General features: G+C 53.2%; 2 protein-coding genes and 1 non-coding gene across 11 annotated transcripts; all 3 read left to right on the forward strand.

The window, feature by feature from the left end:
- The first annotated feature begins 357 nt into the window (after nucleotides 1–357).
- Nucleotides 358–3,747, forward strand: Trir (telomerase RNA component interacting RNase). Of its 2 annotated transcripts, XM_048342431.1 has the most exons (3): nucleotides 374–772; nucleotides 3,021–3,098; nucleotides 3,326–3,747. In XM_048342431.1, exons 1-3 carry the CDS (start codon nucleotides 431–433, stop codon nucleotides 3,431–3,433), a joined length of 528 nt encoding a protein of 175 aa, XP_048198388.1. In that variant the 5' UTR covers nucleotides 374–430; the 3' UTR covers nucleotides 3,434–3,747. The 2 variants fall into 2 exon arrangements, with proteins under 2 accessions (XP_048198389.1, XP_048198388.1); XM_048342432.1 differs by lacking the exon at nucleotides 3,326–3,747 and having other exon boundaries at nucleotides 358–749; nucleotides 3,021–3,097.
- Nucleotides 3,748–8,478: 4,731 nt separating this feature from the next.
- On the forward strand, nucleotides 8,479–24,727 carry Tnpo2 (transportin 2). Of its 8 annotated transcripts, none has more exons than XM_048342437.1 (25): nucleotides 8,479–8,547; nucleotides 10,510–10,621; nucleotides 12,148–12,223; nucleotides 12,307–12,456; nucleotides 14,097–14,203; nucleotides 14,289–14,422; nucleotides 14,505–14,586; nucleotides 14,656–14,778; nucleotides 14,882–15,000; nucleotides 17,396–17,456; nucleotides 17,534–17,699; nucleotides 17,817–17,969; nucleotides 18,797–19,022; nucleotides 19,227–19,398; nucleotides 19,607–19,693; nucleotides 19,769–19,876; nucleotides 19,971–20,129; nucleotides 20,716–20,803; nucleotides 20,994–21,092; nucleotides 21,524–21,619; nucleotides 21,927–22,032; nucleotides 22,224–22,323; nucleotides 22,400–22,474; nucleotides 22,560–22,687; nucleotides 22,767–24,727. In XM_048342437.1, exons 2-24 carry the CDS (start codon nucleotides 10,523–10,525, stop codon nucleotides 22,665–22,667), a joined length of 2,694 nt encoding a protein of 897 aa, XP_048198394.1. In that variant the 5' UTR covers nucleotides 8,479–8,547; nucleotides 10,510–10,522; the 3' UTR covers nucleotides 22,668–22,687; nucleotides 22,767–24,727. The 8 variants fall into 8 exon arrangements, with proteins under 8 accessions (XP_048198394.1, XP_048198393.1, XP_048198395.1 ...); XM_048342436.1 differs by lacking the exon at nucleotides 8,479–8,547 and adding an exon at nucleotides 8,561–9,170; XM_048342438.1 differs by lacking the exons at nucleotides 8,479–8,547; nucleotides 22,767–24,727 and adding an exon at nucleotides 8,561–9,170 and having other exon boundaries at nucleotides 22,560–22,689.
- On the forward strand, nucleotides 19,076–19,145 carry LOC125349806. The gene has a single exon (XR_007210610.1). It is a non-coding gene; the product is annotated as a small nucleolar RNA SNORD41 (small nucleolar RNA).
- Nucleotides 24,728–25,171: the final 444 nt, after the last annotated feature.

Here is a 25,171-nt window from a genome sequence, read left to right on the forward strand (position 1 = left end):
GTTCCGATGTGTCAGTTGAAGGAATATATAGCCCTAAACAGGGCCCTTTCACTCACAAAAATTATTCCTGGTGGCAGATGGGGGCTTTTAGCCAATGCATCCAGCCCCTTGAGGGAATTCCAGTTGGGAACACCAGCTATTAATAGTCCCAGTCCAAGACAACAATCCCGTTCCGGAGGAGTGTGTGTCTGTGAAAAGCCAACTGGAGTCAGACTGGAGTTTGAAAATCAGGAGGGCGGACCCTCAGGACGCCACGCCCCTCGCGTGCTACGGCGCTCCAAGCCCAGCCATTGCCCCGCCCCCTCTGCGGAGGTTTCTAGGCCTAGACGTCTCTTCCCGGCATGCACTGTTCTGGACCCTGACTGTCGGGCGCCAAGCGCGGGGCCGGAGTGGCCTTCCCAGAGTCCTTTGCGCGGCACCTGGCGACAAGATGGCTGCCCGAGGGAGACGGGCGGAGCCTCCAGGCCGGGAGGCGCCAGGCCCAGCGGGCGGCGGCGGGAGCCGATGGGCTGAGTCGGGGCCAGGAACGTCACCCGAGAGCGGGGACGAGGAAGTGTCGGGCGCCGGTTCGAGCCCGGTGTCGGGCGGCGTGAACTTGTTCGCCAACGATGGTAGCTTTCTGGAGCTGTTCAAGCGGAAGATGGAGGAGGAGCAGCGGCAGCGACAGGAGGAGCCGCCCCCGGGCCCGCCGCGACCCGACCAGCCGGCCTCCACCGCCGGGGGCCACGGGGATCCGAAGAGGAAGGGCGGCCCGGGCCCCACACTCAGCTTCGTAAGGAGCCGCGGGGGTGGGGGCGGGCGCCGGCGCCAGGCCCTGCCTTGGCACCGGGGGAAACGGGTCTTGTGAAGAGGGATCGCGATCCTGGCCCACACTCCGCCGCCATGAGGGGACCCTCCTGGGTCACCCGCCGAGGACGTGGAACCCGGGTTCCCGACGAGAGGAGGCCCGCGGTGAGGGCGGGGGGCGGGAGTGGGTACTCCCGTGTCCTACCCGCCAGAGAATCGGAGGATTGTACTGGAAGCCGCACTCTGGGGCTTAGGGAGAACCCTAGATACCAAGATCGCATGTGTGAGCGATACCGGGACTCGGATACTGGCGGCAACCTATTAATGTGGGAACGGGGGCCAATTTGAAAACCCAAGTGCGACCTACGTGTATTAGGCTTAGACCGCTGTGTGGCCTTAGGATGTGCGATTGACTTTTCTGAACTTCATTGAACCACTGTCCGTTTATTGAGTACCTTACCGTGTGCTAGACATTCGTGATGGGTGCTCAGTCACTTAACATGATAGAAAGGGTCACAGTTTTGTTTTTATTCTTTTGGTGTTTTTTTCTTTTTTGGTGTGTGTTTTCAGCTTGGGCTGTCCTACCATTTTTCTCTTCGCCAAAAAAAAAAAAAAAGACATTTTTTTTCTTTATTTCCCCCCCCTTCCCAGCGGTGTGATCACTGCCTTATAGGAAAAGCTAAAGCAGGGGTATCTCAAAGACCAGTATCTCCCCCACCCCACATATGGCAAAGTCTGGAGACATGTTTGGATGTTAAAACTGGAGGAGGAGTTGCTAGTGACATCTATGGGCAATGACCAGGGACTCTGCTTGACAATGCATAGGACAACAAAGAATGGTCTAGTTCAAAATGTCAGTGCCAGGTTGAGAATCTCCAGGCTGAATTAATGGGGAATATACAGATTGTTAGCCCAGAGCTTGTCTCTGGTGTTGGCATCAATGTTGATTGATTTGAGAATAACAGACTGGAGTGGGGGACGGTCAAATCTAGGATTCAGCTCTGTGGTTTGGAGCAGGCCTCAGTTTCTTCATCTGTTAAAAATGAATGTGTGAGGATCTGAGGGTTGTGGTTCAAAGCCAGCCTGAGGTTCTTATTTCCAATTAAGTACCACAAATCTGGAAGTGGAGCTGTGATTCAAGTGATAGAGTGCCCAGGCCCTGGGTTCAAGCCCTTCAAGTCTGGCACACACAAAGAAAGGATGTCTGGGAGCCAGGAGTTGGTGACTAATACCTGTAATTCTTACTACTCAAGAGGCTGAGATCTGAGGATCACAGTTTGAAGAAAGTCTGTGAGACTCTTATCTCCAATTTTCTACCAAGAAGCTGAAAGTGGAGCTGTGACTCAAGTGGTAGAACACCAACCAGCCTTGAATGAACAAATTAGAGGACAGAGCCCAGATCCCGAGTTCAAGTCCCAGTACTGGCACCAGAAAAAAAGTGGCTGTGTGGGCTGGAGATGTAGTTTGCTTACTGAACACTTGAACACTTAGCATGTGGGAATCCCTGGGTTCAATTCCCAGCACGGGGGGACGGGAGGGGGGGAGAGATAGTACTAGCAGTACCTGGTACCTGGTTGAAGTGGCAGGCCCTGGCATACAGGAAGCCTCCAGTCAAGGAGAGAGGAGATGATGAAAATCCAGAGAGAAGATTGTTCTGAGGAAGAAGTGTGTGTGTCAGATCCCTGAGTAGATATGACAGCCCAAGAATTGGAGCAGCACTAGTTGTCACTGTTGCCACGGTCCCTGTCTCAATTGAGGGGACATTGTAGGCACACACAAACACACAACACCCAACAAGCCAGGTCGGGCTGAGGATAAGGGAGTTAGTGTCCCTTGGGCAAGGTTCAGGGTGCTGACCAGTGGCTCAGTTCCACCTGGCTGTGGGAGCCTGACCTGCCCTTCCCAGTGTCTTTCCAGGGCTATAAAATGGTTCTGAGAAGGTACAAGATGATGACTCCTGTATTCACAGGGCTCAGCATACAGTAGGTGCTCAATAAAGGGAGCTGCTGCCCCTTACAGGGTCCTGGGAGGGCAGCCCTGGCCCCCACCAGGGCAGGCGCTGAGTCGCGTGTGCTCCTCTGATTGCTGCGCAGGTCGGCCGGCTGGTGGAACTGGGCACCCCGTCGAGACGGGCCGGGCCGCCAGGCCGGGCTAGGAAGGTGTAGTGGGCCTCAGCACCGCCCAGGGCGGGCCCGGCTCCTGTAACCCTTGCAGTCTTCTGTCCCTTCACCCAGGTGGGCAAACGCAGAGGCGGGAACAAACTAGCCCTCAAGACGGGAATAGTAGCCAAGAAACAGAAGACGGAGGATGAGGTGAGCTGGTGGGCACCTTGGTTCCTGGTGGGTGAGCCACTGCCCTTCCTGCCCTGCCCCATGGGTGGTGGGCAGAATTTCCCACAATATCCTCAGACAGCTTGATCCTGCATGTGCTTCCCTTAAACCCAGGACCTTTAGGGGGACCCTGGGGATGGTTCTTGGCCTCTTCTTGGCCTCCCTGTCTTCATCCCCTCTTGTTGGTCTCTTGGCACCCCCTCTCACAGGTATTAACAAATAAAGGTGACGCGTGGGCTAAGTACATGGCAGAAGTGAAAAAGTACAAAGCCCACCAGTGTGGCGACGATGATAAAACTCGGCCTCTGGTGAAATGACCCCCCCCACCCCCGCGCCCACAGCCTGGGACTCTGCGATGTACATACTATTTAATGCGAGGCGGCACGGCGGCGGCCTTCCCCGAGGACTGATTCAAAGAAGGAAACCGAGGGCCTTCCCGCAGCCGCGGGTGATTCTCCAGGACTCTTTTTTATCTTGAGCACTTGCCTCCTGAGACTTACTAGAACAGTGGCTCACTGTCCCCTCCCACCCCTCGCTCGCTCTCTAGCTCTTTCTGTCTTCCTCCTCCCACTTCCTCTCCTTCCCCTTAGCTATCATTTCCGGGAAGTAAAGAACTTGACTTAGTGGCTGAGCTGTGTGCTTGCTTTTGTCTTCTTTGCCCTGCCTGACTTAAGTCCCCTTCCATTAGGCAGAGGGAGGGGCACCCACTTAAAAAACCTTGATCTGATGGGGGCGGCGCGGCATGGAAAGGATCCAAACACAGGGCACGTTCTCTCCTTTGTCTTGGACTCAAGAACCATCTTTCTTCACTGGCATTGCACCCCCGCTCTGCCACCTTAGGTCTGGTCTCTATTTTTGTCCAACTCCTGATCTTCCTGCCTATACATCAAGGGCTGGGATTACAGGTGTGTAATCCAGGCTAGTTCAGTCTTTCCTGATTCCATTTTGGCTATAGTTCACAGTGTAGTTCACTGAAAGAACACATGAAGTATAAGGCTCTGCACATTCGTTTCCACACATCTGCCATCGTGGCTGGGCCACAGGTATTTTGCTTAGTCAGCAGATACAGTGTACCCACTATATGCCAGCCCTGTACTTTGTGCCCTGGAGTCATAGGTGAGAACAGCCCTTACTCTCCCTTCCCTTGCAGGTGGGAACAGTAGAAGCTCTTTTGGGGCGGGACTACTGTTAATGAGGACAGAGTGGAGGCTGGCTTGTGTGGCAGGTTTATTTCACTTGAGATCTGATCAGTCCTGGAGGAGGTGAGGATGGGTGTCCCTGGTAGAGGGATTGGCCTGTGTTACACATAGATGGGCAGGATCGGCCCTGATGGTGCCCTGAGAGGACAGGCAGTTGTCCTGGGAGAGGGCTGAGGTGGGTCCCTGGCTTCAGATTCTGTCCAAAGCAGTCTGTAGGGCAGACTTTAAGAGATACTAACCTAAGCTTGTGACATGCCTGTAGTTCAGTGCTTGGGAGGCAGAGGCCAGCTTGGGCTACAGAGCATGACCATGTTTCAAAAACTAGAAACCACAGAGCAAATTCTGAACACCTGCTTCCATGGTGACACAGCTGCTATCCCCTAAAGGTAAAATTTCCTGCCCTTGTGGACAAGAAACAACAGATAACATGACAGAATATCGCATCCTATTGTCGTACATTGCACCCACAGAGAGAGGCTCCAGATGAGAGCAGGAGGGGCTCACATTTATGCAGATTGGGCAGCATGACCAAAGTGAAAATCATTTCAAGCCCTGAAGAATGTGGTTCCTTGGAAGCATGCTCAGGCCCGGGGACAGGTGCAGACCTTAACTGAAACCAACAGTTCGCTTTCTTTGTTCACTTGCTGTAACCACATATTAAGGCTAGTCTGGTTTACTTTCCAGGAAGGCTCAAAGGTCTCTTCCTTTAGGAGAGCAGGTGGGTTGGTACAGGTATGACTTTGGCTTGGGGCATGGCAGGTGAGGAAGGACCAGGAAAGCTAAGGCTACCACCACCATCTCCAAGCCAGCAACAGCTGCTGGATCTTTAAAAAGAAATAAGTGAGAGGAGTAGGTCATGCCTATAGTAGATTGGCCTCCATTCTGGAGCAGCTAGAGACACTGGTATCCCACTTCAGTAACTCTGGAAAAGTGAAGGAAAAGGAGCCTTAAGTTTTGGTGAGTCACACAGCCTGGCTTCAGACTGTTTTAGTGCCTATTAGCTGTGTGATAGTCTATAATCATTTAGCTCTGTGTGTGTGTGTGTGTGTGTGTGTGTGTGTGTGTATGTATGTATGTGCACGTGCGTAAGTACACTAGGACTGAAACTCAGCCTGGGAACTGACCCTAAGAATTTCTGAGCAAGGCTGGTGCTCTACCACTTGGGCCATAGCTTCACTTCTGGCTTTTTGGTGGTTGAGATGAGTCATGGACTTTGCTGTTCAGACTGGCTTCAAAATACAGTCCTTAATTTCAGCCTCCTGAGTAGCTAGATTATAGGAGGGAGCCACTAGTGCCTAGTCTTAGCTTTTCTGTGGTTCAGGCCTTTCATCTATTTCATCTCTAAAGTCAGGTGTTGCTCAGTGCTAGTTTGTGGCTTTGATTTTCAGCATTACAAAAAAAAAAAAAAAAAACAGTTGGGTGCCAGTAGCTCAATAGCCCTGGCAGAGAAGTCCATGAGATTCTTTTCTCCAACCAAAAAGCCAGAAGCTTTTTGGAGCTGGAGCTGTGGCTTAAGTGGTAGAGTGCCATCTTTGAGCAAGTTAAGAGGAGTGCTCTGGAGGGGCTGGGAATAAGGCCTAATGGTAAAGTGCCTACCTCGTATACATGAAGCCCTGGGTTCTATTCCTCAGCACCACATATATAGAAAAAGCCAGAAGTGGCGCTGTGGCTCAAGTGGTAGAGTGCTTGCCTTGAGCAAAGAGAAGCTAGGGGCAGTGCTCAGGCGCGAGTTCAAGCGCGAGGATGGCAACAAATACAGAATCATATGGATATAACTTTGACATTGAAACTGCTATTGTTTCTGTGAGTGAAGAAGGTGGCTTGTGTTTGTGGGCTGTTTTTTTTTCTTTCTTTTTTTTTTTTTCTGCCAGTCCTGTGGTTTGAACTCAGGGCCTTAGCACTGTCCCTGGTTTCCTTTTGCTCAAGGCTAGGACTACTTCTTGAGCCATAGCACCATTTCCGACTTTTTCTGTTATGTGGTGCTGAGGAATGGAACCCAGGGCTTCATGCATGCTAGGCAAGCACTAAGCCACATTCCCAGCCCCTGTTAATACTTGCTGTATAGAGCTAGGGATGAGAACCTACAGCCTCATGTCTGCTAGGCAAGTGCTGTAACACTGACCTACATGTGGATTTTTTTTTCTTTCATCATGGACTTGAACTCAAGGCCTGGGTGTTGTCACTGAGCCTTTTTGTTCAAGGCGAGCACTCTACCACTTTGAGCCACAGCGACACTGAAGGCTTTCTGGTGGTTAATTGGAGGTAAGAATCTCGTGGATTTTTCTGCCTGGGCTGACTTTGAACCGCCATCCTCAAATCTCAGCCTCCTGAGTAGCTAGTATTACAGGTGTGAGCCACTGGAGACCTATATGTTCTCAGCTGTGTTGAATGAATATTGATTTTGAGAGGGCTGGAGGTATAGCTCAAGTAGTAAACATGTTTAGCAAGCATATAGTGGGTAATGACATGCGACATTGGGTTCAAGCTCCAGTACTGCCCTCCAAAAAAATTGATTTTTATTTTCAGTAGGTAGAGATGGAACCCAAGAACTTTATACATGCTTATAAGCAAGTGCTTTACTACTGAGCTACATATACTTCCAACCCTACCTCCCCCCAAAAATGCAGGGTGAGGAGATGCAGGCAGGGAGGTGGCAAAAAAAAAAAACCAAAAAACAAAAAAAAAAAACACATTTATCTCCCATCTCAGATACAGTTGAGTACCAGCTCCCTGCATTTCTTTTTGCCAGCATGCTTCTATTTGAATTCTAGTTTGCCATGCTTGGGCCTGTTGTGAGGATCTCATGAAGTTTAACAGTTGGAAACCACTTGTCAGATTATAGGTTGCACAGAAAATATGAAGATCAGGGTGGGGTGGTGGTGGTGCATGCTTGTAGTCCTGGCAACTCAGGAGGCTGAAGTGGGAGTAGTGCTTCAGGTCAAACAAAAATAAGTGGAGGTGAAGGTGAAGAAACTTGTTGACAATCAAATTGTATAGGTGGGAGTTTCTTTGACCAGGAGAGTGAGCTATGGAGGCAATACATGGCAGCATGGGTCACTTCTGCAACTACCCAAGTCTTGTACAGGGCAGGTGAAAACTTGCCACACAGAAAAAGGGTGAGGTGGGGTGTGGTAGGACATGCCTGTAATCCCAACACTGGGGAGGCTGAGACAGAAGGATTTCTAACCTAGTCTGGGCTACACGATGAGAATCTGTCAAAATAAAGAAAAGACGGGAAGAAGGGAAATAAAGGATGGAAGGAGGGAGGGAGGGGTTGAGTATTATTGAATTCTCTTGCGTATCAGCGCGTACAAGCTTGACCAACAAAGTTTGTGGAGTTCTCAACTGTCCCTGGAACACCCCAATTTAGTCTCAAGCCAACAAACTCCTCTACTTAAAGGAATTTCAGATCCTGTCCGCCATCCTCTTTGATTCTCAGCCAGCCCCTCTAAGCTCGGTGATCTAAGCGCGTGGCACCACGGGATTTGTAGTTCCGGGCTTGGCGCGGTAAGCGCATGCGTACGTAGTGCCTCCACGCACGTGCTTTTGAGTGGCAGAACTGCCTGCGGTGGGAATCTTTGCTCCTTCTCTAGGGAGGTTTTTCCTAAGTTTTGGAGTGGAGTTAGGCACCAGGCGATCCTTCCCTAACCCTGGAGACCCTAGTTCTAGGGTTTTATGAGTGAATGGAGGCGGGACTACCTTTGCCCACGAGAATTGGGTAGAGAAACTTGTCCTTTTTTCTCTTTTTTCTTTTTTAAAAGTTGAGGCCAACATTGATTTACATGTCTCCGGTGGGACAAAAACTCCCCTATGGCAGTGCTGGGCTCTCTATTGGGATTAGAGTTCTGGTTGATTCAGTAAATAGTGGTTTAGGGATAGACCATACAGCGAAAGGACAGGCTTGAGGCTTGCAGGGTAAAGACCACGATTTTCAAAGAACAATTTACAGATGGTCAGGTAATAGTTAACTTGGATTATCTTTCAAGGAGCAAGCGATTCCTATACCTATTGGGAGAACTGATCCCGGGGTAGCAGTGGGTTACCCACCTTATCTGCAGGGCCTACAGGGGAAGCTCCGGGGTCTGCAACACTACCCTATAACGCTGTGCTCTCAAAGAGAAGGAAAACTGCACAGTTTCTTCAGATGGCTTGAGGACCATGAATCTCTTTCTTCTTGACCTTGCTTTTGCCTGAATTACCTGGGCAAGGGATTGCATCTCATTCAATTTCAGGTAAGCCTTCTGCTGAGTTTATGAATTGATTTAAAATATCTTTGTGCCTTTTTAAGTACTGGAAAATAACAAAACTGGGGCCAGCTTTCTTTCCTGTTTCTGGGGTATGAAATCCACCCAAGGCTTGGTCCCTCCGCGCTTCTGTGCGTTGCTCCCAAGTACTCTCTCGATAGGGCAGAATTCAATAAATCACTTCCTGGGGAAGGGAGGTGATAAGATCGCCGCAGTTGGTTCTGCCCCAGGGATTCCAGGGCCCATCACCGACCAAAAGTCCACATGTTCTATCAAATTCCCGGCTCCAGCAAAGAATTCTGGCCACGCCGTTGTGCGATGCTGGGGAAAACGAGACTCTGGGAGGACCGATTGGCTAGAGAGGCGGCACCTCTTCCGTCACGTGACTCAGCTCGCCTGGGGCTAGTTTCAGGTCGCGCGTCACGGTCGCACTTTCTGATTGGCTCAGCTGGGTCAGTTTGAAAGGACTACGGGAGCCGCGGCGGTTCACTTTCGGCGGCGTTTTTTTTTTTTTTTTTTTTTTTTTAATTCCTTCTCTTTGGTTCCCTCCTTCCGTGCGAGTCTCTGGAGAAGCCGCTGCGCTAGGCGCCGCCGCTGCCGCACAGGGCCTGGTAAGTGGGCCTCACTCAGGATCCGGACTCGCTGGGCTCCGGCTTTGTCGACCCCCGCCGGGCTTTGGGCCTGCGCCGTACGCGGCCCTTGCGTCGGGGCCGCGCCCGACCGGGAAAGGCCGGGAACCCCGTTGGGCCGGATCCGAGCGGCGGGTTGAGCGGACCGGGCGGGGGAGGGGGAGCCTAGCTGAGCTTAGGGGGTGGGGCCTCGGAGCCGGGCCGGGTCGGGACGCCTCGGGAAGCGAGCCAGTGGGGCTGCTGGGGTCGGGCTGTCGGGGGTGTGATGGGAGGGGGGGAAGCGTCTGGGGATGGCTTAGGGCCTGATTGGGGGACGTCGCGACGATCGGGTGTGTGAGTGGGGCCTGTTTTCCGCGGGGCTTGGTCGGATCTGATTGGGGGAAGCCGCATTGCAAGTTGTGAGGGGGAGCTTCTTGGGCCTCGGCAGGGAGGGGCGTCTGGCTTCGGCTAGTGGGTTTTGCTGAGGTCGGACCGCGAGGTCTAGTCCCTACTTTGCAGGGGTGGGGGTTGAGGGAGGGCTGGGCGGGTGTTAATTAGGGAATCTGTAGAAGGGGATTTCCGGCTCGTGGCGGTGGGGGGCTTGGCGGAAGTTGATGGGGGGACAGCACTGATTCGACCCCTCCTCCCGAGTTCTGATGAATGGGGCGGGCGGAGGGTGGGAGGGGTAGAGGCTTGGTCAGTCCCGATTGGGGCCGGCGACGGAGACCTGTTCTGGGGGGCTCTGTCCCCGGGCTGGGCTGATTCTTCATGGAAACCTCTGTGGCGGTTGTTCCAGACTGGGGAGTCGCCGGACCGAGTCTAGCTAAGCTAGAAAGAGGGTCACCTGGCATCCGCTGAGCTTAAAGGGCAGGATTAGGGGAGGTGACGGGGATCAGGATCGTGCCTGGGGACCGTGCACCTGGGGAAGCTCAGAGACCAGGCTCCAGTCAGAGGCAGCTGGCATCTAGCGGAGGCTGAAAGCTAGGGTTTCGGAGAAGGGGTGTTTTCCGGACCGTAGAGCCCGCAGTCAGAGGCGGCGACGGCATGGACGGCCTTGGGAAGAGGGTTCCACGTTGGTACCAATGAGTATCCGTGGGGCCCCGCAGTCCGTGGCCAGCTTCCATATACTCCCGCCCGCGCTCCGGAGCACCGGACTGAGCGGCGGGGGATGGTGCATCTGGTGGGGACCCCGCACTTGAGCAGGCCTGGGTCTATGGCCGGCCTCCACCTGTCGGGCGGGGACGCTCCCATCGTCCTGCCACTGCTACCTCGTGGGAGCTCAACCCGGGTCTCACATGGAGCCCGGGAAACCTAGCCCTGACCCTGGCCCCTGCCCCCGCAGCTCGCCTTGCGCAATGGACTGGCAGCCAGATGAACAAGGCCTGCAGCAGGTCCTACAGCTGCTCAAAGACTCGCAGTCGCCCAACACAGCCACGCAGCGCATCGTGCAGGATGTATCCTTCCTTCCTTCCCGGGTTGGGGGAAGCGAGCAGGCGCACTTCCTGATCCCCAAATCCCTCTGAGGGAAAGAAACTGCATGAACCTGGTGCCGATGGCTCTTGCCTGTAATCCTAGCTACTCAGGAAGATCTGAGGATCGTGGGCAGAAGTCTGTGAGACTCCATTTAACCTGCATAAAGGCGGAAGTGGAGATGTAGTTCAAGTTGGTAGAGCTCTAGCCTGGAGCAAAAGCAGCTCAAAGACAGTGCCCATTCCTTGAGTTCAAGCCCAAGGACCAACACCAAAAACAAGTCCAAAGAACCCAGCATGGTCTGGAGAGAAAATGCTTTGAATCCCTGGGTTCAGTTCCTACAGCGGTAGCAGCCATTGTTAGGGGAAACAGAGGGAACCCCTAGTACTCACTGAGCACTGACTATTTAACTTTTTTTTTTTTTTTTTTTTTTTTGCCAGTCCTGGGGCTTGGACTCAGGGCCTGAGCACTGTCCCTGGCTTCTTCTTGCTCAAGGCTAGCACTCTGCCACTTGAGCCCCAGCGCCACTTCTGGCCATTTTCTGTATATGTGGTGCTGGGGAATCGAACCCAGGGCCTTGTGTATTCGAATACACGAGGCCAGCACTCTTGCCACTAGGCCATATCCCCAGCCCCTGACTATTTAACTTTTACAGTGGGGAAGCTGTTCTGCCCATTTTACAGATGAGAGCATGGAGACTCAGACAAAGATAGACAAACCAGTTTAATAAAGGTGGCAGCTAGAAAACACTAGTGCCAGGATGGGTCATGCGTCCCACCCAGATGTGAGCTCCAGTCCCTCCTATCAGAATTGGGAAGATGTGTCCCCAGTGAAATGGAAAGGGGTGCACTTTGAGTTGGCCTCAGGTTTTGTTTAGGCTTTGTGGTTAAACTTTTTGTTTTGTTTTGTTGCCAGTCCTGGGGTGTGGACTCAGGGCCTGAGCACTGTCCCTGGCTTCTTTTTGCTCGAGGTTAGCACTCTACCTCTTGAGCCACAGATACACTTCCTGCTTTTTCTGTTTATGTGGCACTGAGGAATCGAACCCAGGGCTTCGTGCATGCTAGGCATGCACTCTACCGCTAAGCCACATTTCCAGCCCTGTGTGGTTAAACTTTTTTTGAAGCCGGGCGCCAGTGGCTCATACCTGTAATCCTAGTTATTTAGGAGGCTGAGATCTGAGGATTACAGTTCAAAGCCAGCCAGGGCAGGAAAGTCTGTGAGACTTTTATTTCTACTTAACCAGCCAGAAAAAAAAAAACAAGCCCAAGTGGTAGTGTGCTGGCCTCCTAGGGAGTAGCAGCTGCCATCTTAAGAGGAGCAATCTGGTCCCTCAGTGCTCTACCATGGTCCATGTAGGAAGCATGTACAGTGTTTTGAGCAGAGGGCTCGGTCAGTGGGATCCTAGGAGTTAGCTGCCAGATTTCAGTGGTCATAAGTGGCAGCTATGAGACAGTGAGAGCATTCCATGTAGGGAAAGCTTTGTCTCCCAACTCCCTTAACAGCCTGGCAGAAACTCAAGCAGCTCAACCAGTTTCCTGACTTCAACAACTACCTAATCTTTGTCCTGACCAGACTCAAATCAGAAGGTATGTCCTGCCAGTTCCCTGTGTGGGACCCTGCCCTGCTTCTCTCCACGGTGGATCCCTGAACCTCTATCCTCTCTCCCTAGATGAGCCAACCCGGTCTCTCAGTGGGCTCATTCTTAAGAACAATGTGAAAGCACATTACCAGAGCTTTCCACCACCTGTGGCTGACTTCATCAAGCAGGAGTGTCTCAACAACATCGGCGACGCTTCCTCACTCATCCGTGCTACCATCGGTGAGAAGGGCAGTGGGGGTGGCTTCTCAGGACATGCTGAGCTTTGTACTGGGTCAGGTAGCTGGTCAGCTGCAAGTTCAGGATTTTTTTCTGGTCCTAGGGATTGAACTCAGGGCCTAGGCACTGTCCTTGAGCTTTCCCCCCACAATTCTGGCCTTCTATCATTTGAGCCACATAGCTCCACTTACAGATTTTTGCTGGTTAACGAGATGAGAGACTCACAGACTTTCCTACCCTAGGCTGGCTTTGAATGGTGATCCTCAGATCTAAACCTTCTAAGTAACTAGAGGACTGAGCCACTGGCACCTGGCAATGGTTAATTGTCAAAAAGTCATAAGTGGAGCTAGCTATATGTAGCTCTGCCCATTTTTTGCTCAAGGCTTGAGCAAAAAAAAGCTACTAGACAGTACCCAGAACCTGAGTTCAAATCCCAGGACTGGCATTCCCCTACACTCCACTCCCCCCCAAAAAAAAGAAATAGTATTTGTGCTGGATGCATGGGCCTGACAAATGTGCTGATTTTGTAGCTTCTTGCTTGAGGCAGTAGAAGGTTCTAGAGCTCATTCTAGGTGCCAGCCTCTGCAGTTACATGTCCTTAGCTTGTGCAGCCACAGGTTTAAAAATAATCAGAAGCAACAACTTGAACATGGGAAGCCTTTTTCTTGTCATGACTTCACGTTAAGGAACTCTCTAGAGTCCATTTGAAGTTTATGAAAGGATGTATCTTTTTCTAGGAAGCACTAGCTGTTGAGTCCTAGGTGTTCTGGAACCATTTCAGGGAGGATGGTTTCATAGAATTAGGAGGCTGGTAGCTTTCTTTGTCATATATCAGGCGGACATCAAACTCAGCATCCTCCTGTCTCAGCCTCTCCTGAGTGCTGGGATCTTAGGTCTGTGTCACCACACAGCAGAGGCTGAAAGCACTGAGGTACAGGGTGGTGGCTGAAGTGACCTGTCTTCCCACCCACCCTAGGGACCACTCCTACTCGTAGGAAACACTGCCATCTTGTGGTGATGAGTGGCATTAACAGCACACACTGCCTTTGGAGTTTGACTAGTCTGCACTAAGTCCTACCTGTAGCCACAAAACCTTGCACAGGTTGTCCCTCCATCTCCCTGATCTCACCTCCTGCTATGCTCTCCTTTCACTCTTGGCTTCTCTCCTCTCTGCAAGAGCCTGTTCAACCCCAGGGCCTTTGCACTGGTCCATCCCTCTGGCTGAAATGTTCTTTCTCCGAGTACTTGGTGTGCTTCTCTTCTCTCAGGCCTTTCACATAAGGGATTCTGTGGTCATGCAGTTACTTAGTCGTTAGCACGTGACTGCTCTATTCTTTGCTCCCACTCCAAGAACAGGATTTGGTGTTTGGGGCTGGACTGTATTATCCCAGGGCCTGGAACAGAACTGGCTCACTCGGGCTCAGAGGTGGTGTGCTGAGTCAGCAAGCATGCACGGTGCCCTATCAGGGCTAGAATGTGCTCAGAGGCCAAGTTCTTACCTTGCACAGCTGAGGTCATAGAATAGGAAGCAACAAAAAAAGCAGGTTGCCGTGTAGGGCTGTTTTGGGAGCAGAGTAGGGATCGTGGAGGAGCAAGCAGGCCCTCGCCCAGCCTGAGGCAGCCTCCTTTCCCCGGCTGCCCAGGTATTCTTATAACCACCATCGCTTCCAAGGGCGAGCTGCAGATGTGGCCTGAGCTGCTGCCCCAGTTATGCAACCTGCTCAACTCAGAGGATTACAACACTTGTGAGGTAGGCAACATGCCATGGCCCTGCCCAGCCAGGGGCCCAGGCCTGGGGAAGCCCCGCCCCCATCTGTATGCTCCCATCCACCCAGGGGGCCTTTGGTGCCCTGCAGAAGATCTGCGAAGACTCTTCCGAGCTTCTGGACAGTGATGCTCTCAACAGGCCCCTCAACATCATGATACCCAAGTTCCTGCAGTTCTTCAAGCACTGCAGCCCCAAGATCCGGTGAGTGTGGCTCCCCAGGGGCTCTGAGCTGGAGGATGGGGCTGGCAGGGTGAGGCTGAGCCCCATTCCCACCGCCCACCAGGTCCCATGCCATCGCCTGTGTGAACCAGTTTATCATGGACCGCGCCCAGGCGCTGATGGACAACATCGACACCTTCATCGAGGTAGGCTGCCTGGCCAGGGAGGGCAGTGGCCCCCAGTTTGCAGGCAGCTCACCCTGGCTGTCCCCACAGCATCTGTTCGCCCTGGCTGTGGACGATGACCCCGAGGTGCGGAAGAATGTGTGCCGCGCCCTGGTGATGCTTCTGGAAGTGCGCATCGACCGGCTCATCCCCCACATGCACAGCATCATCCAGGTGTGCATGGCCACAGCCAAGGGCAGGCAGGGCTGCCTAGGGTGGGGGAGCCTCCTTAGCCTGGCTGGGCCTCAACCTCTCCCTCTCCACCTCCCATGCCCAGTACATGCTACAAAGGACCCAGGACCATGATGAGAACGTGGCCCTGGAGGCCTGTGAGTTCTGGCTGACGCTGGCTGAGCAGCCCATCTGCAAGGAAGTCCTGGCCTCCCACCTGGTCCAGTGAGTGGCACCCTGACCCATCCCACCCTGGGCCTGGGCCTTTCCCTTTCTGATCACCCCCTGTGCTTACAGAAAGTCTCGTCTTCGGTGTCAGGTGACTTTCAGTCTTGTGTCTACTTACGCTGAGTGACTTTGTAAGAAGCTTTAACCGACTTTAAAAAGCAATTAGGGGGGCTGGGAATATGGCCTAGTGGTAGAGTGCTTGCCTTGTGTACATGAAGCCCTGGGCTCGATTCCCCAGCACCACATGTATAGAAAAAGTCAGAAGTGGCGCGCTGTGGCTCAAGTGGTAGAGTGCTAGCCTTGAGCAAAAAGAAGCCAGGGGCGGTGCCCCAGGATTCAAGCCCCAGGATTGGAAAAAAAAAAATAAAGTAGTTAGAGATCAATCATTGCTCCAGGCATAGCTAGACCCATGTGCTCAAAGGATGTTAAAAAAAAAAAATGTCTGGGGCTGGGGATATAGCCTAGTGGCAAGAGTGCCTGCCTCGGATACACGAGGCCCTAGGTTCGATTCCCCAGCACCACATATACAGAAAACGGCCAGAAGCGGCGCTGTGGCTCAAGTGGCAGAGTGCTAGCCTTGAGCGGGAAGAAGCCAGGGACAGTGCTCAGGCCCTGAGTCCAAAGCCCAGGACTGGCCAAAAAAAAAAAAAAAAAAAAAAAAAAAAAGTCTAAACTTAGATCTGCTCCCCAGCACTGGACTTTCTCTCAGGTGTGATCTTTCTAGTAGTGCTAAGCCCTCTGTATCCTTCCAGTTTAGGAAGCCTAAAGACTTTTGTCTCGGGGCTGGGGATATGGCCTAGTGGCAAGAGAGCTTGCCTCCCATACATGAAACCCTCGGTTCGATTCCCCAGCACCACATATACAGAAAATGGCCAGAAGTGGCGCTGTGGCTCAAGTGGCAGAGTGCTAGCCTTGAGCAGGAAGAAGCCAGGGACAGTGCTCAGGCCCTGAGTCCCAAGGCCCAGGACTGGCCAAAAAAAAAAAAGGACTTTTGTCTCTTACAGTTGCTGTTTCTTTTGTATGTGCACGTGTGCATGTATGTGCACACGCATAGTCCTGGGGCTTGAACACAGGGCACTTGGGCACTCTCCCTGAGCTTTTCATTGAAGCCTGGTGTTCTACTACTTGAGCCCCTGCTTCACTTCCAGCTTTTTGCTGGCTAATTGGAAATAAGAGTCTCATGGACTTTCTTGCCCAGGCTGACTATGAACTTCTGTTCTCAGATCTAAGCCTCCTGAGTAGCTAGGATTACAGACGTGAGCCACCAGTGCCTGGCTACAACTACTGTCTAACGAAAGTCCTAGAGCTGACCTTTAACCTATTGGGATCCCTTCCCTATTTCTTTCTTTTTTTTTTTTTGCCAGTCCTGGGGCTTGGACTCAGGGCCTGAGCATTGCAGCACCACTTCCGGCCTTTTCTGTTTATGTGGTGCTGAGGAATTGAACCCAGGGCCTTGTGCATGCTAGGCAAGCACCCTACCCCTAAGCTACATTCCCAGCCCTCCCTTAGCTATTTCTGAATCATCTTTGACAACAGACAGTGAGTGGGTCCAGAGGGAAGGAGCCTTCTGGAAAAGTAACAAGATACCATTGTAAAGATGGCCCTCTGAGGGTATAACAGATATGACAAGAGATGTACTCACTACCTTATTATGTAACTGTACCCCCTTTGCACATCACCTTGTCAATAAAATTTAATTAAAAAAAAAAAAGAAGGCCCTCTGAGAATTGACCTCTAGCTTTGCAGTACAGCCACCCTGCCTGTTTGAGTAGTGCTTCTCCACCCTATGCAAGAGCTCAGGAGCCAGGCACTGGTGGTTCAGACTTATAAGCCTAGCTACTTCAGAGACTGAAATCTGAGGATTGTGGTTCAAAGCCAGCATGGGCAGAAAAGTCTTTGAGACTCTTAGCTCCAATTTAGTACTGGAAAGTCGGAATTAGAACTGTGGCTCAAAGTTGTAAAGCGCTAGCCTTGAGTGGACAAAGCTCAGGGACAGTGCCCAGGCCCTGAGTTCAAGCCCCACTACTGACACCCCCTCCCCAGAGAAACAAAAGTTTGCATGTTTATGCTTTCTGCACATGATATTAGGGGGACATGATGCTGTTCTACAGCTTGCAGTATATATCAAGGTCTGAGAATTTTCCAGTAGCTAGGCCTAGGTCAAGAGCTTACTTTCCTGTAGTACAAAGAATGATGTGTCCTTAATCCTGGTATTTAAAACTAGATTTGGCTAACTCACCTCTCCTCCCTAGTTGTGGGTATTGACACTTGGTGCCCAGCATGGGTTTGCAGCACAGTCTGCCCTTGCCTGGTGCTGCTACCCAGCCTTCTGCTTTCCTCTCCTCAGGCTGAGCCCCCCACACCCCCAACAAAAAGTCTCCTTTCCCCATAGGTTGATCCCCATTCTTGTAAATGGGATGAAGTACTCGGAAATTGATATCATTCTGCTCAAGGTCAGTCTGTGGTCTGCTGGGCATGGGGTGATTTGGGGGACCACCTGGTGCTGAGCTGTTCACCTGTCCACTGCCAGGGTGATGTGGAGGAGGATGAGGCTGTACCTGATAGTGAGCAGGACATCAAGCCGCGCTTCCACAAGTCCCGCACGGTGACACTGCCCCATGAAGCTGAGCGGCCCGACGGCACTGAGGATGCCGAGGATGATGATGACGACGATGCATTATCGGACTGGAATCTGAGTGCGTGGCCAGCCCTGGGCCCAGGCCCCCTGGGGAGGGGAAGCCAAGATGGCTGGGAACAGGTTGTGAAGATCTTGCCTTCCCTGAGACTGCCTCCCCACTGCCTCCCCCATCCAGGGAAGTGCTCTGCGGCTGCGCTGGACGTCCTGGCCAATGTTTTCCGGGAGGAACTGCTCCCCCACCTCCTCCCCCTGCTCAAGGGCCTCCTGTTCCACCCCGAGTGGGTGGTCAAGGAGTCAGGCATCCTGGTGCTGGGTGCCATCGCCGAGGGTGAGTCCTGGGTCTTCCGTGTGAGGGGACCCAACCCCTCTACCCAGGGACTCAGTGCCCTGTGGCCAGGGGAGGCCCTCATCCCCCTCCCAGACAGCTTGGAAGGTAGGGAGGGCATTCAGTCTGGATGAACTTTTCTGAGCATGCCCAAGACTGAGTTCACTTCCAGGACTGCAAAAATTAAAAAATAAATGTAACTGTTCAAGAGGCTGAGATTGGTAGATCACAGTTGGAAGTCATTCTGAGCATGGATGTCTAGAAGACTCTTACTACGAATTATCTCCAAAAAAGCCAAAAGTGGAACTGTGGCTCAAATGGTAGAGCACTAACTTTGAGCAAAAATGCTCAGGGACCGGCTGGGAATGTGGCTGGGTTCAATTCCTCAATACCACATAAACAGAAAAAGCCGGAAGTGGTGCTATGGCTCAAGTGGTAGAGCGCTAACCTTGAGCAAAAGCAGCTCAGGGACAGTGCCCAGGTGTTGAGTTCAAGCCAGAGTACTGGCACAAAATTAAAATAGCTAAGAGAAAGTAAAGAATAAAGGAAAAGCACATACAGTTGTGAAGAGTTTTGAATGAGACTATTTCCCATCTAGTGGGTCATTGTTCCCCCTGTGAAGCCCAATTTGCCATGCAATGAGGGTTTTGAATTAATGAATGACCAGATACAATGGTGCCACGTTTTCCCTTTCCTGTGCTCTGAATCTCTCTGGGCCTCAGTGTCTCATCTATCTGGAGATGGTCCTGGTTCTCAGAAGGATGTGGGTATCGTGGCTCCAGTGCCCAGCTCAACTGACCCTTCCTGTCCCATCTCCTGGTTGCTTCAAGGCTGCATGCAAGGCATGGTGCCCTACCTGCCGGAGTTGATCCCACACCTCATCCGGTGCCTGTCAGACAAGAAGGCCCTGGTCCGCTCCATCGCCTGCTGGACCCTGAGCCGCTATGCCCACTGGGTGGTCAGCCAGCCTCCTGACATGCACCTCAAGCCTCTGATGACAGAGCTACTCAAACGCATCCTGGATGGCAACAAGAGGGTGCAGGAGGCAGCCTGCAGGTGACCCTTGACTCCTGACCTATGGCCTATCCCTCCTGCCATGCTTCCGCCCTTGGGAAGTGATGACAGCTGTGACTGCTGATGTGACACTGATGTCTGTGGTATTCGTACTGGCTGATCCCACATGGGCCTTCCTCTGCTCCCCGTGTGCAAAGCCACCTGCGCTGATCTGCTGAGCCCTCCCTACATTCTCCCTCCTTCCAGTGCTTTTGCCACCCTGGAGGAGGAGGCATGCACAGAGCTGGTACCCTACCTCAGCTACATCCTGGACACCCTTGTCTTTGCCTTCGGCAAGTACCAGCATAAGAATCTGCTCATCCTTTATGACGCCATTGGCACGTTGGCTGACTCTGTGGGCCACCACCTCAACCAGCCGGTGAGACCCTTGTGCAGCCCCCTCTGCCTCTTTCCTCCCTGTGCCACATGCCAGGGATGTGCCAGGGACCCATGGGTGAGAAGGACAAAGGCCTGCAGATCTGGTTGTATGGTGGGCCCCCCTCCCTAGCAAGGGTCTGGACCCCATCCTTCAGGGAATTGGCTAGGCCGTTGCCCCTTACCACAAAGCCTGACTTCTCCCTCTCCAGGAATACATCCAGAAGCTGATGCCACCACTGATCCAGAAGTGGAACGAGCTGAAGGATGAAGACAAGGACCTTTTCCCCCTGCTGGAGGTGAGTGGGCCCAGAGCCCCTCCCCTGCGCCTCCCCTGGCCCGCCCAGGCTCACCTCTCCTTCCCTCCTCCCCAGTGCCTGTCCTCTGTGGCCACCGCCCTGCAGAGTGGCTTCCTGCCCTACTGCGAGCCTGTGTACCAGCGCTGTGTCACTCTGGTGCAGAAGACACTGGCCCAGGCCATGGTGAGCACTTCCAGCCTGCCTCTCTGCCCCCCCAGATGCTGATCAGGCCTCTGCCTGCTTCCTCCACTGACCTCTCCACCCCTTCCGAATGCAGATGTACACCCAGCACCCTGAGCAGTATGAGGCCCCTGACAAGGACTTCATGATCGTGGCACTGGATCTGCTCAGCGGCCTGGCTGAGGGCCTGGGTGGCCATGTGGAGCAGCTGGTGGCCCGGAGTAACATCATGACCCTGCTCTTCCAGTGTATGCAGGTGTGTGGGCGTTCCACACAGGCTGCACCCATGGCCCAGCAGGGAAACAGTGATAATTCCCAGAGCCAGTGCTGCTCTGGGGGACTCTGCCCTTGGGTTCTACCGAATGAATATCAAGGAAAAGTGGACCATAAAAACAAGATGCCTCGCACCTGTCATCCTAGCTACTCAGGAGGCTGAGATCTGAGGATTGAGTTTCAAAGTCATCCCAGGCAGAAAAATCCCTGTGAAACTCCTTATCTCCAACTAACCACTCAAACTGGAAGTGGCACTGTAGCTCAAGTGGTAGAGCACTAGCTGTGAGCCCAAGGAGGCTCAGGGTCAGTGCCTAGGCCCTGAATTCAAGTCCTGGCCCTGGCACACACACATGTGCACACCTGTGCTCACACACAAAACACAAAGATGCTTCAAATAGGACCCAACATAATTTAAAAATCTTATCATTCAAGTGGTGGACTGCCAGGCAAACAAGCTAATAAGCAAGTGTGTGGCCCTGAATTCGGATCTCAGATGTATCAGAAAGCGTCAAGTACTGTTTGGGTTTTTTTTTGTGTGTGTGGTGACCTTGATTCCACTCTTCTCCCAGGATTCCATGCCTGAGGTACGGCAGAGTTCCTTTGCTCTTCTGGGAGACCTCACCAAAGCCTGCTTCATCCACGTTAAGCCGTGTATCGGTAAGCCATGTATCTGTACCTCATTTAACATGAGCCTAGTCCTGGCCTCATGTGATGGATAATACATGCCCTGGGATGACCATGACCTAATTGGGATGTATTCGTACTGTCTGATGGGGTCGTGCCTAGTCTCTCCCCAGAGCTCCTGATGCCTAACCTTCCTGCTTAGCACCCTTTCTCTCCTGAGCAGCTGAGTTCATGCCCATCCTGGGCACCAACCTGAACCCCGAGTTCATTTCAGTCTGCAACAATGCCACCTGGGCCATTGGCGAGATCTGCATGCAGATGGGTGAGTGCCTGACCAATTGGTGCTTATGCCTTCCTCTCTTGGTCAGTTCACAGTTTGAGGTGGAGTCTTACAATGACTGACAGGTCTCAGGGAAATCATCTGATTGGCCAGAGAATGACTATTTTACTCTGGGAGTCAAATAACTGAAAGACCATTTGTGATTAGCTTCTTCAAAGGAGCAGTACAGAAGTGTTGCTCTGACTGGACCAGCTTGTGTAGCTTGCTGAAAGGCCCAATGGGATTGGTTGGGTGACTTCTGTCTCTTAAGTTAGCCCTGGGTTCTGGGTTGGGGAGTGTGGAGAGATTCTTGTTTCTTCAGAGGTTGCAGTTGGACTCTGAGTGGAACAGGAATCGAGTGAGGGTGGCCTTACTCCTGACTGACCCAGGAGCTTGGGGAGGTCTAGCAGGGCTCTGATTGGCTGGTCTTGTAGGGGCAGAGATGCAACCTTATGTGCAGATGGTCCTCAACAACCTGGTGGAGATCATTAATCGGCCCAACACACCCAAGACACTGCTGGAAAACACAGGTGGGCACCAGATCTGGCCTGCCCTTTTGTGCCCTCTTCCTGGGGGCACGTCCTTAAGCATAAGTCTGCTGACACCTAGCAGGGAGTTCTGGGAGGAGTCTCCGGGGAGATGCCAGCCTTGGGGAAACCTGGGGAGACATCCAAGTGGTGGGGAGGAGGTTGGGAGGGGAAGGGAAGCAGGCTGGGCCAAGCTTAGGGCCCTGGGCTGGCCTGCAAGAGCTGTTCCCTTGGGGTCCATGGGGCGGGGCTCGGTGCCTCGTGCCAGAGGCCTCGCCACGTACTGTCCCGGGGCCACTCGGGGTTGCAGGTCGCCTGACGAGTCCCTCTGCCATTCCAGCCATCACCATTGGCCGCCTGGGCTACGTGTGCCCACAGGAGGTGGCTCCTATGCTCCAGCAGTTCATCCGGCCTTGGTGTGTGGGGTCTGCTGGGGCTGGGCAGGGTGCTGGGGTGGGAGGGACAGGCGGCCCCACTTCTTTCCTCTGGGCTATGCCCCATCCCCTGTGGGTGCCCCTGCCATTTACCCCCTGCCCTCCTTCCCTCTCCCTCATCCCTGCACGCGAAGCCCTAGGTCCAGCCACTGACCTGTGCTCCCTTCCCCTAGGTGCACGTCCCTGCGGAACATCCGGGACAATGAGGAGAAGGACTCTGCATTCCGGGGCATCTGCATGATGATTGGTGTCAACCCAGGGGGCGTTGTGCAGGTCGGGGCACCTGGGCTCTGAGGGCAGGGTGGGAGCTGGTTCCGCACCCCCTCACCTGGAATGCGTCATGTTTCAGGACTTTATTTTCTTCTGCGATGCTGTAGCCTCTTGGGTGAGCCCGAAGGATGACCTTCGGGACATGTTTTATAAGGTGAGGCTTTAGGGGCTGGCGGGGTAAGGCCCCCAGTGTGGCTGTAGGGTCAGAAGCCTACCCTCCCTGCCCTGCCTCCCTGCAGATCCTCCATGGCTTCAAAGATCAAGTTGGGGAGGAGAACTGGCAGCAGTTTTCAGAGCAGTTCCCGCCACTGCTCAAGGAGAGGCTGGCGGCCTTCTATGGGGTCTAGGCAAATGTAGAGACTGCCAGGTGAGGGGGCATCGTGGGTCCCAGAGGGTATTGGGTTGAAGGGGTGCAGGCTCTGATATTCCTCCCCACCTCCCCCCAGGTTTCTGTCTGCGTCATCGTCGAAGGGATTGCTGGGAGCACGCTGTGTCTGGAAATCGCGGTGCCCTGGTCGAGGGGGGGTAGGGAGGAGTGAGTGGGATCCAAATCCAGAAGCCTTCCCGTCCATCCGTCCACCTGTCCCACCAGGCCAGTCTGGCCGGCACACGGGCAGATGGGTGGGACCTCCATGCTCTAGTCCTACAAACAGGGAGGGGGGGTGGGACATCTCGGTGGGCAAGAGGCCCCCCGGGCTCTAATCGGGGGTTGTGGTAGGCAGCCTACCCGGGTTAGCCTCGTGGGTGGGAGGAATCCACATGGCCGCCAAGTCCAGCTTGGGAGGAGGCGAGGGGAGTGCAGGTGGGGAGGGGGGTGTCCTTGTAGAGACGCGTACATTCACGTACATGTGGCCACAGAAGGCCAGCCGCCCCATTTCCCTGACTGCATGGAGACAGTAGACTTAGTGAACCCCTAAGTTAAGCCTTACGGCCTTCCGTGTAATCTGCACCTAGAGTATAAGAAGCTTTCGCTGTTTGGCTGGAATCGCAGGTGATTGGGGAGGGCTTGGGAGGGTTTAGGAGGGCCTCAGCTGAGACCCTAGGGCGGGGGGAGGAGGGTGGCCTCTGAGGGGCCGCTGGTCAGCACGTGCACGCTTTGGACCTGCTCCGCATACTTCCTGCCAGCTTTGGGGCAGCCTCAGGTAATATGCCCCCATCTTTGTCCTCTCCAGCCAGCCACGTAGGGACCATCTCAGCTGCAGGCAGGGTCCAGCCTGAGATCCACCTGTCTCCCTGGCTTGTGCTCAGTGATCCTGGGAAGCCCTGGGCTGGGAGCTTTTCCCCCTCCCAGAAGAGAGCTAGGGACAGCCCCCTGTCCCTGCTGCCTGCCCCCAGGCTCTGGGGAAGCATCTTTAAGGGCAGCCCCACACTCTGCTCCTGGGAGCCCACTTCTGCAGTCTTGGGCTGAAGCTCTTCAGTGGGGGTCACACAAGGAGGCTTGTACTGAGCCTGGGCTTCCAGCAGGGGACCGGTAACTGTCCCATCTCCACTTTGCCCCTCAGACTCCATGCTCATCACAGTGCCCAGAGGTGCCACCAATCCTAGGGGATATGATCATAGTGGAAGGGCCCCCCCACCTCCCCTAGGGAAGTGGGTATGCTTATTTGAGTTGCTGGGGAAATTGGGCCCTGTAGCTCCTGTAAGATTTGTTACCCTGTATTTTTTCGTCCCTGCTTTCTACTTCTTCAGGGGACCCCTTGTATTTGAGGGGTTTGACTGGAGTCCTTTAGCCCAGGGCCTGCTCCACTCACCCCTCCAGGGCCCTCCACCCCTTCCCATCCTGGCTCTTGTCTTGTCGAGCAGAGTCAGGCCCTGCCTCGACTCCAAGGGGCACTTAGAGCACATTCCACAGCCCAGCAAGGTGTCCCTGTCCTCTTTCCCAAAACTCGAGCAGGTCTCTGGAAGCCATTTGTAAAAAAAAAAAAAGAAAAAAAAAAGAAAGAAAAAAAAGTTTTTTTAAAATACCATTTAGCTTTCTGGGTAGTTCTTTGAAGCATCCTCTGCTGGGTTCTGGGGTATGCAGATGGATGGGCTATCTGATGGGATTGGTGACCCCCTTTCCTCCCAAGGTGAGGGGCAACAAGTACCACCTTCAGGAATAGGGAGCCTGATTCTTCTCCCCTCCCCACTTTTTAAAAAGAAAACTATTTAATTTTTTAATTTATTTTTGGTTGGTTTTTGCACAACAAAGTTTCAGCTTCTTAACCTTTCCTGCCCAGGGCTGGGAATGCAGACTGGCCTTGGTCTGCAGTCTGCCCAGTTTCCTGAGTCCCTCCTTTCCCTCTTTTCCCTGAGGGCTCCCAGGTCTGTCCATTTGTTACAGTGCTGTGCTGGAGATTGGCGCCAAGGTGGCGTGAGATTCCACTTGTGTAGAACTTTGTTGAGTAAAGATGAGTTTCTTGTGAAACTTTTGGCCTCCAGTTTCCTGTGTCCTTGGTTTGGCTGGTTGAGAGGTATACATTTGGGCCTGGGATCTCAGCACTGGGGAGGCTGAGCTAAGAGGATGGTGAGTTCAAGGCCAGTCTGAGTTAGAGGGGGATCCTGTCTCAAAGTGAAGCTGAGCGCTGACTGCTCATACCTGTAATTTTTTTTTTTTTTTTGCCAGTCCTGGGCCTTGAACTTAGGGCCTGACCACTGTCCCTGGCTTCCTTTTGCTCAAGGCTAGCATTCTGCCACTTGAGCTACAGCGCCGCTTCTGGCCGTTTTCTATATATGTGGTGCTGAGGAGTTGAACCTAGGGCTTCATGTATACGAGGCAAGCACTCTTGCCAGTAGGCCATATTCCCAGCCCTCATACCTGTAATTCTAACTAGTCAGGAGTTTGAGATCTGAGGATCATGGTTTGAAGCCA

The sequence above is a fragment of the Perognathus longimembris genome, chromosome 3, assembly GCF_023159225.1.
Source record: "Perognathus longimembris pacificus isolate PPM17 chromosome 3, ASM2315922v1, whole genome shotgun sequence".
Taxonomy (NCBI): Eukaryota; Metazoa; Chordata; class Mammalia; order Rodentia; family Heteromyidae; genus Perognathus; species Perognathus longimembris.

What these genes read in the sequence shown, in the direction of transcription:
- Trir (XM_048342431.1), top strand. Translation starts at nt 431, where the DNA reads ATGGCTGCCCGAGGGAGACGGGCGGAGCCTCCAGGCCGGGAGGCGCCA. An exon ending in CGGGCCCCACACTCAGCTTC is followed by an intron (nt 773 to 3,020) that starts GTAAGGAGCCGC and finishes CCCTTCACCCAG; the next exon opens with GTGGGCAAACGCAGAGGCGG. An exon ending in AACAGAAGACGGAGGATGAG is followed by an intron (nt 3,099 to 3,325) that starts GTGAGCTGGTGG and finishes CCCCTCTCACAG; the next exon opens with GTATTAACAAATAAAGGTGA.
- Tnpo2 (XM_048342437.1), top strand. Translation starts at nt 10,523, where the DNA reads ATGGACTGGCAGCCAGATGAACAAGGCCTGCAGCAGGTCCTACAGCTG. An exon ending in GACCAGACTCAAATCAGAAG is followed by an intron (nt 12,224 to 12,306) that starts GTATGTCCTGCC and finishes CTCTCTCCCTAG; the next exon opens with ATGAGCCAACCCGGTCTCTC. An exon ending in CAGCAGTTCATCCGGCCTTG is followed by an intron (nt 22,033 to 22,223) that starts GTGTGTGGGGTC and finishes CCCTTCCCCTAG; the next exon opens with GTGCACGTCCCTGCGGAACA.